General features: G+C 33.2%; 1 protein-coding gene across 1 annotated transcript in view; it reads right to left on the bottom strand.

Moving 5' to 3' along the window:
- The window catches only part of LOC114325514 (myosin-VIIa), a 314,282-nt gene that overhangs the window by 20,417 nt on the left and 277,085 nt on the right, over positions 1 to 16,780 (bottom strand). Inside the window, exon 21 of the mRNA XM_028273590.2 lies at positions 13,694 to 13,961. Within this exon, the coding sequence (XP_028129391.1) occupies positions 13,694 to 13,961 (268 nt within the window). The remainder of the gene's footprint in view (positions 1 to 13,693; positions 13,962 to 16,780) is intronic.

Raw genomic sequence — 16,780 nt, 5'->3', positions numbered from 1 at the left:
ATATGCTATCACCATGGTGTCGTCGGCATATCTAATATTGTTTACTCTTTCTCCATTTAGAAGGATGCCTTCGTCTACTCCGTATAGAGTCTCGTTAAAAATTCTCTCTGAGTACATATTAAATATCAACGACGATAGGATACATCCCTGCCTAACTCCACGTAGTATTTTTATGTGATCTGTTTCTTCTCCGTTAATTTTCATATATGCGGTGTGATTCCAGTAGAGTTCTGAAATTATTCTGAGGTCTTTATCATTTAAGTCTGCTTTTTTTAAAATGTTAATCATCTTTTGGTGTTGAACTTTGTCAAATGCCTTTTCATAGTCGATCAAGCACGCGTATACGTCGCAGTTAACGCCCCTGCATCTTTGAATCAGAACCTGTAATCAAAAAAGTGCCTCTCTGGTACCCACTGCATTAATGAACCCTAACTGTCTGTTCGATATTTGTTCCTCGCAGTTCTTATAAATTCTTCCATGGATGACTTTAAGAAACAGTTTCAACATATGGCTCATTATGCTGATTGTTCGATATTCTTAGCACATTTTTGCCCCCTGTTTTTTAGGTATCGCTATGAATTCTGATTCTAGCCATTTATCAGGGATGATTCCTGAATTGTATATTTTATTGAAGACAGCCGTGATCCAGTTTATTCCTTCAGGCCCTACAGCTTTCCTGTTTTTCATATGTTTTATTGCGTCTTCTACCTCGGATTTAAGTATGTCCGGGCCCGAATCCTCTCTAAAATTGGATACCTTAGCTAGATAGTGCGACTTCAAGATATTCGAATCGTTCGTCTTTACTACCCTATTCGTAGTTATTCGGCTTAAGGTCGGTACATATGGATATATGCGAGCCGAACTATTCGCAAACTGCTGAATTGAAAATATATTTACACGATCCATGGAAAGCGACGAACCAACTACCAACCAGCTTGTGCGAAGTAAATGATTAATTTAATTTGTAATTTGGGTATTGACTACAATGTGTTTCTCACGTTTCTTATCTCTGTCAATGTTTTCGTTGGAACCCGTCATTCACACAATCTCGATGCTACGATACGAACAGCCAAATTGAACTGCGAATATCCTTTGTGTTCATCTCAAAAACCGACAGGCCGTGGTTCGAACAGATCGCAAGCGGTTCGACCCATCGTACAAATTATACGAATATAGCGTTCGCAAACGGTTATAGTACCGACCTTTATGTGATCATTCCATTCTACTCGTCTCTTTCTTGCTGAGTTCTTGATGTATTCCTACGTTTCACCCTATTGGGCCCTTCAGAGAGGTCTGCTCTGAATCTAAAAGGAAACAAACTGTCTCCCTAAGCAAAAAACGGAATGAAATATAAACTGTCTTTTATTTTCTCTCAGTTTACTCATATTGTGAGTACACGGAATCAACTTTGGATGGAATTTTTACCCAGATGAATTGACAAGAGGTGACTGCATATTAATTGTAGTCCCTTTTATCTGCTTTATTCATCGCCCGTTTGCTTTCTAAATTGTAGAAAGCACGGATTGTGGTTGTAATCATAAAGTTGGTTCCACGATAGAATAATATGTAATAATAAATTAACAGTCAAACACCTGAGTTTGTTATATATTTCAATTTGTCTCAATATACAAATATATGTCAAGGGTGTCCAGAAACTCTACCGACAAACGAAGACAGGAGATTCCTTAGATAATTTTAAGACAATTTAACCAAATTCACCTAGTCCGACAATACTTCCTAAGGGAGCTAGAACTCTTTGAAGAAGGCGTCTTCTAATTAGTTTTTCTTAAATACCTCCAGAACGCTTCTAGTTAGAAAAACGAAAATTGGTACACATATTTACCTTCCAGAGATAAATCGATTCCATCCATTGTGAATTTCTAGTACCAGTCATAGGCGTACGTTTTGGGTAAGGCAACGGTTATTTTATAGCATAACTTTTTTGTCTTTAACTTTTAAGCATTTTTGATACTGGATTATTAAATTGTGAGGTATTCTAATAGTACTAAACGGTACTCTTGCTAAGTCGGTAGGACACACCGTTTTCTAGAAAAATCGATTTGGAAATTTTTCGCTTCCTGAATTTGAAAAAAAAGTTTGAAAAAAATTTTCAAAAAAAAAAACGGTGTATTTTACCAACTTAAAGCAAGAGTAACTTTGACCACTAGAATATATAAATATTCATTTATATGGTATGCAAATAAGTAGATCCTATGTTGGATAGCTTAATTACTTAATTCAATTAATATGTTATATACGATTCTATGGCTGAGTAATCACACAAACAATATTTAAAAAATGCAATTAGCAGATCACAGAGACAAGGAGTCAAGGTTTAAATATTTTTATAAAATTACAAATTGTATTTATTCATTTAATAGTTATTTATGATATAAGTAGACGCTTAAGGCATGCATGTGAAAGTTTCGCTTCGCTCATTCTGCAATTCACATGAGTGCCTTAAAAATGTACTTTTTAACACGTATATCATACAATATTTTTTCTACAAACGTCTTATACAGGGTGTCCCGAATAGATTGGTCATAAATTATACCACAGATTTTGGGGTCAAAAATAGGTTAATTGAACCTCACTTACCCATATACAATAGTGCACACAAAAAAAGTTACAGTCCTTTGAAGTTACAAAATGAAAATCGATTGTTTTTCATATATCGAAAACTATTAAAGATTTTTTATTGAAAATCGACATGTGGCATTCTTACGGCAGCAACATCTTAAAAAAAAATTAAAGTGACATTTGTGCAACCCATAAAAATTTTATGGGGGTTTTGTTCCTTTAAACCCCCCCAAACTTTTGTGTACGTTCCAATTAAATTATTATTGTGGCACCATTAGTTAAACACAATGTTTTTAAAACTTTTTTGCCTCTTAGTACTTTTTCGATAAGCCAGTGTTTATTGACATATTTTGAATATTTATCGAATCCACCACATATTTGTATATGGTTAAGTATGATTATAGAGACCTGTTAATAATCTGAAAATTTATTTATAATTTACATTTTTAGGTATATTTTGAAAAAGAAGCCACATCTCGGCAAAAGGTGACTGGTCAAAAAAAGACTAAGAGGCAAAAAAGTTTTAAAATCACTGTGTTTAACTAATGGTACCACAATAATAGTTTAATTGGAACGTACACAAACATTTGGGGGGTTTAAAGGAACGAAACCCCCATAAAATGTTTATGTTAATATATTAAAAAAGAAGCCGCATCTCGATAAAAACTGGCTTATCGAAAAAATACTAAGGCAAAAAAGTTTTAAAAACGTTGTGTTTAACTAATGGTACCACAATAATGAATTAATTGGAACGTGCACAAAAGTTTGGGGGGTTTAATGGAACAAAACCCCCATAAAATTTTTATGGGGTGGACAAACTTTACTATAATTTTGTTTTAAGGTGTTCCTGTCATATGAATGATACATGTCCATTTTCAATAAAAACTCTCTAATAGTTTTCGATATATTGAAAAAAATCGATTTTCATTTTGTAACTTCAAAGGGCTCTAACTTTTTTTCTGAGTACCTTTGTACTAAGGTAAGTTAGGTTCAATCGAACTATTTTTGACCCCAGAATGTGTGGTATAATTTATGACCAATCTTTTCGGGACACCCTGTATATCAACAATTATAATTTATTCATTCTCAATTACAGGACAATATCTACAAAAACTTTTACTTGAACTTGACTGACATTCCATTTTTATATTTTTCTTGACATTACATCAAAACTGCATATTGCGTAAATCATAACAACTATAGAATAACATTAACTTTTATTGTTGTATACAAATTTTAATAGTTTTTTTTTTCTACAAACGTGTTAAAAATGAAATAATACAGTTTAAATTAAATTTTAAAAAACCTTTTAAACCACCTTTTTCAAATTTGCGCAAGTTGTACTATTAATATTTTTTTATAGCCTTTTTTCTATTCGAAATGTCGAATAAAGGCCTCTCCCATTTCTCGCCATTCATCTCTGTTGTGTGTGAGGCGTTTCCACATTGGTCCTGCGACTCTTCTGATGTCATCGCTCCAGCGCATTTGAGGTCTTCCTCTTGGAGGACTATTAATATTAATGTTAATAAATGAAATATAAATATTTTGACGTTTCACAATTTGACAATTCACTTTTAAATGCAGTGCCTTAAAAATTTTAAAGCACTAGTGCCTTAAAGTAGCATTTTTAACGCTCCTTTTTTTTCAAGTGCCCTCTCCTAATCGGAGGTTGGATATCATCATCACTATCTTTACTCTATCCACCGCTGCTCTAAAGAGTTCTATAGAACTGCATCTAAACCAGTTCCTTAAATTCTTTAGCCATGACACTCTTCTTCTTCCTATACTCCTTCCGCCTCTTATCATTCCCTGTATTATCAGTCTTAGCATTTCATATCGCGGTCCCCTCATTACGTGTCCCAGATATTGTAACTTTCTTATTTTTATTGTGTTTATTATTTCGCATTCTTTACCCATTTCTTGCAATAGTTCCGTATTCATTTTCATCTGTGTCCATGCTATTCTAAGCATCCTTCTGTAACACCACATTTCAAATGACTGTAGCTTATTTATGTGTTCTTGCTTCAATGTCCAGCTTTAAAGTCCATATTGTAGTATCGAGAACACGTAGCATCTCAAAGCTCTTACTCTCAGTTCTAAGCTAAGGTCTTTGTTGCAGAGAACTGTTTTCAATTTTACAAACGCATTTCTTGCTATTTCTATCCTGGTCCTTATTTCTGTTGTTTGATCATTTTTCTCTGAAATCCAGGTTCCTAGGTATTTGTATTTATCAACCCTTTCCATCGGTACATTTCCCAAATGTATGCTTGTTTGTGTTTGTTTACTTAGTTATTATCATGTATTTGGTCTTTTTTTATATTCATTTTTAGTCCATATTCTTCACAGAAATTGTTTGTTTTGTTTAGTAGTAGTTGGAGTTGTTCAGCAGAGCTTGCCATAATCACGGTGTCATCTGCATATCTTATGTTGTTAATAGATCTTCCGTTAATTATTATTCCTTCACTTTGAGATAGCAATGCTTCCTCAAAAATGGCTTCACTATATGCATTAAAGAGTAATGGAGACATAATACATCCCTGCCGAACTCCTGATTTCAATTTCTGGACTGGGTTCGTTATCTATTACAATTTGTGCTCTTTGATTCCAGTAAAGGTTTGTTATTATTCGTAAGTCCCTTTTGTCTATGTTTTTTGAGTTTAGAATTTGGACTAATTTTTCATGTCTTACTTTGTCAAAAGCTTTCTCAAAATCAACGTAACAAACATGCACATCCACATTCATGTCAATGCATCTTTGAGCTAACACATTAAAAGCAAATAACGCCTCTCTGGTTCCTAGTCCGTTTCTGAACCCAAACTGACTATTATCTATTCCTTCTTCTAGTTTTTTATTTATACGACCATGTATTATTTTCAAGAATAATTTGAGAATTTGACTTATTAATGATATTGTTCTGTATTCACTGCAATCTTTAGCGTTTATATTTTAGGGATAGCACAAAAGGTTGAGAGTAACCATTGTTTTAACGCTCCTATGGAGTGCTAAAAATTGAATTTTTAACACGGTTGTAGAAAAATAATTTTATTGAACATATCATCATCCTCTTTGGACTCTTCCGATTCATTTGTCACGGGGAACAAGTATAACATTTTGATTTTACAATTGGTTGTGTGACCTGGCGTCTTCAACAATATTTCTCCATTCTTTCATGTTTTTGTTTATGGTTGTCCATTCTCTAACTCCCATTCTTAAGATGCGCAATTATCTGGTTCTCCCATCTCGTTTTCGGTTTTCCTCGTGGTCTGCCTGATACTGGTCTTCATTTGGTTATTTTCTTTATAACTGCTTCTGGATTACAGAGTCTTAATGCCTTATGAGACAAATCTGACGATATCTTCTTGTTTCAAAAGGTCTAGGTACCTATATTTATCTGAGATGCCAAGAAATTGTCCAAAATTTATCAAAACAGTTCCGAAAATTAATAAATAATAAAAAACCCTCAACATACCACCAGTACTTACTGCTGATAGTACTTGAAGTTTGTTATTATTATCTAGTCTCTATTTACAAAATTATGAAAATAATACTACTTATTTCATTCTTCACACACATGCACAAATTTGTGTAATATCACTTTAAAGTTTACGATATATGAAACCCGATTACGATTCTTTTTTTTTGGTTGTAAAGTTTTCAATGGCTTTATTATTAAAATTATCAATACAATTTACAAAATGCTTTTCTGCAGATAGCATACCTAAAGCACTAAGTCGTTCTTCTTTCGTTTTATTTAATTCATATTCAAAATATTTAAAAGTTTAATAGATTCTTCAAAATGTGCTTTTTAAACCTTCCTCGTTTAATGAAACGGATAGCAGAACAGCCCCATAGGTAGTACCTAATTCATCTCGCTAATACAGTACTTCTAATTGAGTTTGGCTTAAAAATTAAAACTGTCTCTATGTTTCATTAAGAAATAATTCGGGGAACTGATGCTTATAAGCAGAAAACTTCTCCGACATAAATAAATTAGAAGCAACTTAATGTCCTTAGAAGGTAGACCTTTGAAAGATCTGGAACTTTGAATATGAACCTTTAAGTCGTTGTCTAATTCGGCGCTAAAATTGACCAGCTTTAAAGCCAACTCGAAAGCTCCACAAAACTTTATAAAATTTGCAGTTTTTTTTTCTAACGAAAAACCACCAAAAAATTTTTTAAGATGCTAATCTGATTCATTGTCCATTATTAATAAATTAAACCTAAGAAATAATCAAAATATTATTTATAATACACCCACGATCATGATGCTGAAAAAATTTCTGATTCGGTTTCTTTGTGGATTCCTATTCAAAAATGTCCCCTTTAAACAAATCTGAAGGGTGCCGGGCGGAATTTTTGGGCAGAAATTGTTTAAATAATTTTTTTAAACACATGCAAAAGATCACGTTTTTTGCTCTGAAATATATATTTTTAGGTTTTTTGGGTCATTCTAAACAAGAAAGGTATCTTGTAATTTTTCTCAAAAATTGATAGTTTTCGAGTTATAAGCGATTTAAAATCTGAAAAATGCGAAAATACGCATGTTTGAGGCTTAAAAACTCATACTTAAATTACCATTTTTGAGGTTGCCAGATACTTAATTTAAAGGTTAAACATTCAGCTTCAAGATTCTGAAGAGTGATCGCGTCTAAATCTAATTTATACCATTGTTTTTTTAATTGTTAAATATGCATGTTTATCCGATTTTTTGCCGGTGCGGCGCGCTCTATTTAAAAAATCTCCTATTTTCCTCCGAAATATATTTTTTCTAGATTATTTGGGATATTCTAAATAAAATAAGTTTCTTGACATTTTTCTCAAAAGTTAATAGTTTTAAAGTTATAAGCGATTTAAAAACCGAAAATACGTTTTTTTTGTCATTTTTCGGATTTTAAATCGCTTATAACTTTAAAACTATTAACTTTTGAGAAAAATGTCAAGAAACTTATTTTATTTAGAATATCCCAAAGAATCTAGAAAAAATATTTTTCGGAGGAAAATAGGAGATTTTTGAAATAGAGAGCGCCGCACCGGCAAAAAAATCGGATAAGCATGCATATGTAACAATTAAAAAACAACGATATAAATTAAAGTTAGACGCGACCACTCTTCAGAATCTTGAAGCTTAATGTTTAACCTTCAAATTAAGTATCTGGCAACCTCAAAAATACTAATTTAAATATAAGTTTTTAACCCTCAAAAATGCGTATTTTCGTATTTTTCAGATTTTAAATCGCTTATAACTCGAAAACTATCAATTTTTGAGAAAAATTAAAAGATAGCTTTCTTGTTTAGAATGACCCAAAAAACCTAAAAATATATATTTCAGAGAAGAAAAACGTGATCTTTTGTGTTTGTTTAAAAAAATTGTTTAAACAATTTCTGCCCAAAAATGCCGCCCGGTACCCTTCATATTTGTTTAAAGGGGACATTTTTTAATAGGAATCCACAAAGAAATCGAATCAGAAATTTTTTCCAGACGGGAGCGGTCTCACCACATGGACTAAAATACAAAAACTTTTTAACAGAAAATAGACATAATAAAAGTGACAAGCCAGTACGTAAAGAAACTCTAAATAAATAGATACCCTCGTGCCCGGCACAAAGATTCTCATTTGAAGGTATACTAATAGTCCAATATAGCTCTTTCTCTGTCACTTACATAGAATGCTCGTGAAATCTTTCTCTTTTCAGACGTGCAGTACTGATTTCGGCACAACATTCTCCTGTCGAATAATCTCCCCTGTAAGTGGCAGGGATTGTACTACGCACAAGGTTGCCAGATTTTATATAATTTAGGAAGATAATATATTTATTAAGCGCAACAGGCCTTGTAGGCCTAGGGCTAAAATGTTTACATTTCTGATTACATAAATAATATAGTAAATAACTTAATATAACTTACATAACTTATAAATTTTATTTAAATACACTTCAGTCTTTTTATACACTCCTTCACAACCTCTCTCCATCTCCTTCTGTCCAATGCTAGTTCTTTCCACCTCTCAATGTTACTTTTCTTCAAGTCTTCATATACACTGTCCTTCCATCTTTTCCTTGGCCTGCCTTTCCTCCTCTTTTGTATTGGTCTTCGTGAAAGTACCATTTTTGGCATTCGTTTACTTCCCATTCTCTCTATGTGCCCCAAGTATCGTATTCTCTGTGCTTTGATCGTCGTCGTAATCGTTGGCTCTTGATATAGTTCTTCCAATTCTTTATTGGTTCTTCTTCTCCACTGACCTTCTATTTTCACACCTCCATATATTGCTCTTTGCATTTTTCTCTCCCATCTTTCTAACAGGTCTGTTTCTGACTTTTTGAGCACCCATGTTTCGCTTGCGTATGTTACTGTAGGTCTGATAACAGTCTTATAAATTCTTATTTTTGTTTTTCTTGATACGTATTTGGATTTCAATAATGTGCGTAATGCTCCATATTTTTTATTTCCTTTAGCTATTCTTGCCTTTATCTCCCCTTCTTCATGACCATTTTCATCTATTTTGGCTCCCAGGTAAATAATTTCTTTGGCTCTTTTAAACGAGTATGTTTTTTCTCCATCTATTTGTACTATGATGTTATTCTCTTTTTCTTTTTGGGTCTCTCCCATTATCATATATTTTGTCTTTTCTTCATTTATTTTAAGTCCGAATTTTTTGGCTTCTGTTATTATGTTTTTCATTAACTTTTGTAGTTCTTTTTTGCTTGTTGCTAATAGCGTCAGATCATCTGCAAATGCTATGCATTGGTGGCCGTTTTTAAATATCGTTTCTTGCATGTTTATTCTGCTTTTCCTGATTATTCCTTCCGATGTTAGATTGAATGCCATTGTTGATAGTGGGTCTCCTTGTCGTAATCCTTCCTTGGTTTCAAACTTTTTGGATGTATACCCTTTCCAAGCTATTTCGTTTGTTGTGTTTTCCATCGTCATCTTTATCATCCTGACAATTTTACTTGGTATCCCCAATTCTTTCATCAGTTCGTACATCTGCTGTCTATTTACTGTGTCGTAAGCCTGCTTAAAGTCTATGAACAAAGCATATAGTACTGTTTTATGTTCGTAACAGGTAGTCTGTATTTCTTTTAAGGCAAATATTTGGTCAGTCGTTGATCTGTTGTTTCTAAAACCTGCCTGGTATTCCCCCAGTATTTTTTCCGAATAATGACTTAGCCTTTTTCTTATACTTTGTGCCAAGATTTTGTAAACTATTTCTAATAGTGCGATGCCTCTGTAGTTTTCGCATCGCATTCTATCACCTTTTTTATGTATAGGGCATATTCTTGCTATGGTCCACTCTTCTGGCATTTTTTCTACTTCCCATATTCTTTTTATCAGGTCATATATCTCTTTCTGTAGTCTTTTCCCTCCTGATTTTATCATTTCGGCCGATATTTCTGTTATTCCTGGGCTTTTGTTATTTTTCAAGCTCTTTATTTCGTTCTTTATTTCTTGTTCTGTGGGTATTTCTATTGCTATCTGATCATCTTCAATTTCATGGTTTGTTTCCTTTTGTACTTCGCTCTTATTTAGCAGTTCTGTGAAATAGTTTTGCCAGTTTTCCATTATTTTTTCAGGCTCATTTAGCAACATCCCTTTATCATCTCTCATATATGGGTTGTTTTTTGATATCCTTTTTCCATTTTTTTTGCTTCCTGGTAGAATGATCTTATTTCTTTTTTTTTGAAATTTTTCTTCTATTTCTTTCAGTTTGTTCTCGTTGTATTTTCTCTTTTTGCTTCTACATTTTCTTTTCATGATTTTTCTCAATTCTCTGTATTCTTCTCTAGTGCTTTCTTCGTCATTTGTGAGATTTTTGAGTCTTACTTTTCTTATTGCTTCTGCTACTTCTTGACATTCTTCATCATACCAATCTTTTGTTTTGTGTTTTCTTTTGGTTTTCGCTAGGATTGCTTTACTTGTGTCCAAGATTGCTTCTTTGATATTTTGCCATTGTTTGTCTGGGCTTGACGTTTCTTGTTCCCTGATTAGTCTGTTGGTTATTCCTTGTTCATACTTCTTCTGTGCGTTGTTATCTTTTAGTAGTCCTATGTTAAATTGTTTTCCAATTTTTTCTGTTGTTTTATTGTTTCGCTTTATGTTATGCTCGATTTTATATTCTGCTCTCACCAGGTAGTGGTCAGAGTTACAGTCCGCTCCTCTCATGCTCTTTACATTTATTACATTGTTTGCATGCTTCTTCTCTATTAAAATATGGTCTATCTGATTTACTGTCTTCTTATCAGGGGAAATCCACGTTCCTTTATATATATATATCTTTTCGGCGTAATTGTGTGCTTCGTATCACCATTTGCCTTTCTGTTGCAAAGCCTATTATTCTTTGGCCATTATCGTTCGACACCTCATGCTTACTATATTTCCCTATTATGTGTTCGTATATATTCTCTCTTCCTACTTTGGCGTTGCAGTCTCCCATTATTATTTTGATGTCAAACACTGGTAATTTATCATATTCTCTTTCCAATTGCTCGTAGAATTCATCTTTTTATTCTTCTGTGGCATCTTCAATCGGTGCGTGTACATTTATTATACTTATGTTTCGTTTGTCCCCTTTTAATCTTATTGTGCATAGTCTATCTGATATTGGTTGGAATGCCATTACTCTTTCCTTCCATTTTCGCTGTATTATAAAACCTGTTCCTAACCTTCTGGTTTCTCCCCCGCTTTTAAAAAATACCACGTCTTCTATTTCTACTATTTCTGTTTCCAATTGTTTTGTTTCTTGTAAAGCTATTATTTCTACATTATATCTTTTAATTTCTCTAATTAATTCTTTGAGTTTTCCTGTTTCGTATGTGCCTCTTACATTCCATGTACCCAAGTTGACTTTAGTTTTCTTTTTGTTATCTTTACTTATTGCCTTGTCCATTGCCTGCGTCGTTTCCGTCTTATTTATCTCTGTTGCAAACTGTATCTTGTCATTTTTCGGCTTTTCTTTTTTATTGCTGTCTTGATTTGATTTATTTCCATAGTTCGTAATCCTATTCTTTGCATTTTTCGTCGTCATTTGTTTCCTTTCATTGCTATTGCTTAGTTTTTTGCTTTGGTCTCTACCACCAACGTTTGGTTCATTCCATCCCAGCGCCATATTTCATGATCGGCATATATTTTCTTATACCCTACTTTCACTTTTCTCCCTTCCTTTCTTAGTTCTTGCGCTTTTTGTCTGACACGTTTCTGTACAATTCTGTCGTTCTTTGATAGGTCATCGTTGATATAAACTAGACCTTCTTCTCGATTTCTCAATTTGGTTTTGTTTCGCATGATTTTTCTTTTATCTTCTTCCTTTTCAAGCTCAACCAGACAAACTTTTTCTCCTAACTTCAGAGCCTTCTCTATTTGTACATCTACTTCTAATTCTGTCTGCATAAAATTTTTCATTGCATGTTTTAGGATATCTGGCCCATTTGTCTCTATGTTCAATCCCTGTATAATTATATTTTTCCGCCTTTTTTGATTTTCTAAACTTTCAAGCCGTTCTTCTATTTGATAAACTGCCTGTTTTAGTTTCGTGTTTTCTTCTCTTAATGTTACATTCTCCTGGCGTAGCTCTCTTATTTCATCTCTATATTCTTTCTGCTCTCTACGCATCTCGCTAAGTTCTCTTGATTGTTCCTCGATTTTTAGACTTACTCCTGCCATCATTTCCATAATTTTTTGTATATTCTCCTCCATTTTCTCCTTTCTGTAGGAGGGAGATCTGCTTATTTTTCGACTTTTGTTAAAAGCCCGTTCCAATTCTTCCTCTTTTCTCTTCTTGTCGTTTTCGTCTGTCGTGGTACCGTCACTTTCTGTTCGAAATAATAGCTCTTCGTATTTTTTATCTTCTCTGCTCATTACAACTGGTTCGTTTTACTGCGATAAAGGTCTCGTTCGGACTATCTCCGCGGAAACTTAACCTTTCTCAGTGTAGCGTCTTACTTTTTTTCTTTTTTTTTTGATAAAATTATATTGAGCAGTATATACTATTTCGCTCCTCCCTACTTACAGGACTTCCCTGTCGACTTGGCAACACCGCGTTCCAATCAAACAAGAATCCACTTCGAATATCGTAATATCGATGACGTTTTATTTGTTTATGTGTTACGCTTAAATTTGATTTTTGCCAATTTGGAGCACAATTTCAATATTTAGTTTATTATTTTTCGTTCAGCGCGAAGATTACTCACAGGAAGATAATAAGAAATACAAACAAAAAATTAACAAGCATTAAAAGGTTTTGAAGATAAATATTATGTTTCTGCATAGTTAGCAAGGTAGTGCCATGGCTCTATGGCACTACCTCACGGCCACTGGAAATATACCAATTTTATAAAAAGTAAGATTGCTCTTTAATCTTCTTTTCATCATATTTTAATACTTATTATCCTATTTCCGACAAATCTAAAGACAAATATTATAATAAATATATTTCATAAAAACACCAATATATCTTGTTCACACTTTATTTGCACTGATATATACGTAACTTGAAAGATTTAGCAACTAAGTTCATACTGTCAGTATGCGCGTAGGTCATATTGTCGTTTTTATAAAACTTCACTCTCAACATTTTTCCCAATCGCGCCTGAAGAAGTATAACTTCAAAAACTGAAAGGAATGACAGGTAGACACAGAAAGAAAAAGAAACAAGCAACAATATTAAGAAATAATAATAACGAAATAATTATAGGTACAGATGACAAACTGGGGAAATGGAAAGAATACATTCAGACACACTTTGACGACGATAGATCTTGTTGTATACCATCCGCAGATTATCGAATAAATTAAAAAGGTCCAGAAATAACCAAGGAAGAATTTGATCATGCAGGAAGAACTCATAAAAGTGGGAAAAAAACCACCGGTTCAGACAATATCAATGTCAAAGTACTTAAATTAATTTCAGACAACGAAAATAAAAGCCTAGACTTTAACAGCACTATTCAATAATATGTCATATTATGACACAGGTAAATTCAATGCGGCGCAAGAAGAAAAATTGCATTTAAAGTTAAACATTTACATACTTAAGTTTGGAATATTGGGTCATATGTTTAGAAACTTTCAGAAATATTTGTTCCCTCGATACAAAGTAATTATAAAAGCGATACTTACTTTAGACTGCGGATGAATAAGACTAACTCCATGTTTATTAATAGCTATGAGGAGCATTTCTGGATAGTTGGGATCAGTGGTCTGCTTCACTTCAAAGAAGGCTGATCCGAAAGTGGGCCAACGGTAGACTATTTTCAAAAATGTAATTTTTGCATCTTCGGGACTCATTCCAGCGTCTTGATTATAAGCCGCTACTATCGATCTCTTCCAGTCGTTAATTCCTTGTAGTTTGATCAGGTCGGCTGGAACCAGCTCACGTAGCATTTGTCTGAAACACAATAGAAATAATTTAATAGGAGCAAATATATGTAGTAAATTCAGTATATTTATTATACGCTTGTTCAATTGAAAGTCATCTTTGGTCAGATTAGCCTTGGAAATAATATTAGGTTTGTTCTAGCAGTTAAACTAGTCAAAAACCGTCAGCAAACAGTTGGTCAGTGAGAGAACATAATAATACAGTCACCAGCGCTATCCCCTCTACTCGCGCTGGTCCACTAAACGCTGATGGTTTCAAACCGTTTGAAACTGATGCTAGAACAAACCTATTGTAATCACTAAACTGACGCTCTGCAATAGGATTTTCATGGATTGTCATTTGTTTCGAGCTTCTGTCATGTGTCACATAATATTAATAGATCTACGTCATACGTCTTTGGTTTGTATCATTGTGTATACCAATAACGTATGACGTAGATATATTAATATTATGTGACAATAAGCTCTTATTAGCTATTAGCTTATATAATATTAAGAGTAGGATACTAAGGTCTAGGCTAGGATACGATGCGATTTTCTCCGTAGTGAGCAAACCCTCATTAATACCTGGCGAGATAAAACACATATTTGATAACTCAAATTTTAACCCGTAATAGGAGAAGTAGCTACTTATAGGTCTGGATCCCGCGTATGAAAAAAAAGTTGATTAATAGCATGCTGAAAATTTGTTAATAGCTTAAGGGTGTCTAGTCGGACAAAGTTTGGTATATGGGAACACTGGAACAGGGGAAGTTTTAATTGTGGAACAGGTTAAAAATTTGGAACGGTCAGACCACGAAAACGGCACATGTATTTTTTCCGACAGAACAGACTTAAACTCTCCGAACAGAGATTAAACTCTCATGCAAAAATCAGACTGCTATTTATCACCAAATGGGCGTTTTAATGAGTGGAACATGTAGAATATGTCAAATGACAGGAATTATGACAGGTGATAAATAGCAGTCTGATTTTTGCATGAGAGTTTAATCTCTGTTCGGAGAGTTGAAGTCTGTTCTGTCGGACAAAATAAATGTACCGTGTTCGTGGTCTGACCGTTCCAAATTTTTAACCTGTTCCACAATTAAAACTGCCCCTGTTCCAGTGTTCCCATATATCAAAGTTTATCTGACTAGACACCCTTAAGCTATTAACAAATTTTCAGCTTGCTATTAATCAACTTTTTTTTCATACGCGGGATCCAGACCTATTACTGTCACTTGCTGTTGCGTTTAGTAAATTTCAATTTCCGACTTATCATCAACTTATTTCGTATGCTTTAAATGATGACGCACGGGTAAAGACTGGTGGACTCAACTGTAACAGGTTCCGTCTCGACAGCCACTCACGTACGGAGACATCTAGAACAATGACTCACCGTAAAAGTGAGGAAACGATTTCTTGTGAATGTTCGACAGTCAAGGCCACGGATTAACTAGTGATGGGCGGTTCCGTTTTTCTGGAACATTCAAGAACATGGTTATTTTTGTATTCAATATATAGGGATGTCAAGTTTTAAGAGTAGTTAGTCTGTAAAATAAATTCGTCTGTACAGTTATATAAATAAAGTCGTATACAAATACGAACCGCTAGTTTCATTGTAACTATAAGTTAATTCAGTAAAAATCAATACAATCAACAATACATTAACTATGTATAACTATATTTCTACACCTCCCTCTTTAGTGTAAACTAACTTAAGTACATAGTATAAATCTAAGTATATATTAACTATATTCTTACAGTGTGAGTATAAGATCTGTCCATATTATCGTACACAAACTAGGTTACAGCAAAATTTGTGGCAATAAGTTCCTCACCTTTTGTCAGAGGACCAAAGAAGCTTCGGAACTAGTTTATCTTTGCGGCATCTCACGATATACAGTCAAAACTTGGTAATCACTTTCTTTCGTCATAATTGCTGGCAACTAATGTTGGTGTCATTATTTTGAACCATTAAGTTAGCTGTGAATAAAAACATGCAAAATCTCCGTCACCAAATGTTTGCTTCTGCAGGAAAGGTAATGTTAACATTTCTTTTTCGACCACGAAGAACCCTAGCTCATAGAGTTTACAGAATCCTAAATTGCATAAATAGAATGTGTGTGTACTTTGTACGCACGTAAGAAGTTATACTTCTATTATATGATTTCAACGAAATTAATATACTATAAACAGTTTATTTATATTTTATTTAAATATTAAACTAATTTTAATACTTACTACTTCTCAAAATTTTTTATTAAAACAGTACCAAAAATTAAAATAATAAAAGAATAAAACACACACAAACAAACACATTGAAAAATGCCACAAATGATTTCTGAACAATGTAGGAAAAAATTTTAACTAAATACGTATTTTCTGTAAAAAAATTATATAATAAATAAACTTACAATCATAAAATGTACCTATAAAAAAAACAAAAAAATTAAAGTTTCCATTGGGGTTCGAACCCGCTTATCAGCCCAGTCAGTATTGAAATTCATTCGCCTTAAACTTTTACCCACGGAGACCATGTGTCATGATGTGCGAAGATCAACTAACTAAACGGATTAAACTTTTGACGGTGAATTTAACGAAATTATTTTGATTTTGAATTGAAATTATTTAGAATTGAAAGAAATATTAAAATACAACAAATCATAGAGTAAGAAAACAATATATTAGGTGAATATTGATAGAAATTTTGATGGCAATAAAATTATGTAAATCAAAGCATTAGGTACATACTATTTTGGTAGGTTCTTTTTAAATTTTCCTAATAGGTAGGTAAGAATTACCTATGAAATTTTTTATTAGGATACTGAAACATTTACAATTATTACG

This window comes from Diabrotica virgifera, chromosome 4 (genome assembly GCF_917563875.1).
Source record: "Diabrotica virgifera virgifera chromosome 4, PGI_DIABVI_V3a".
NCBI lineage: Eukaryota > Metazoa > Arthropoda > Insecta > Coleoptera > Chrysomelidae > Diabrotica > Diabrotica virgifera.
The sequence above is the reverse complement of the archived record's forward strand: the minus strand, read 5'-3'. Positions and strand labels throughout refer to the sequence as shown.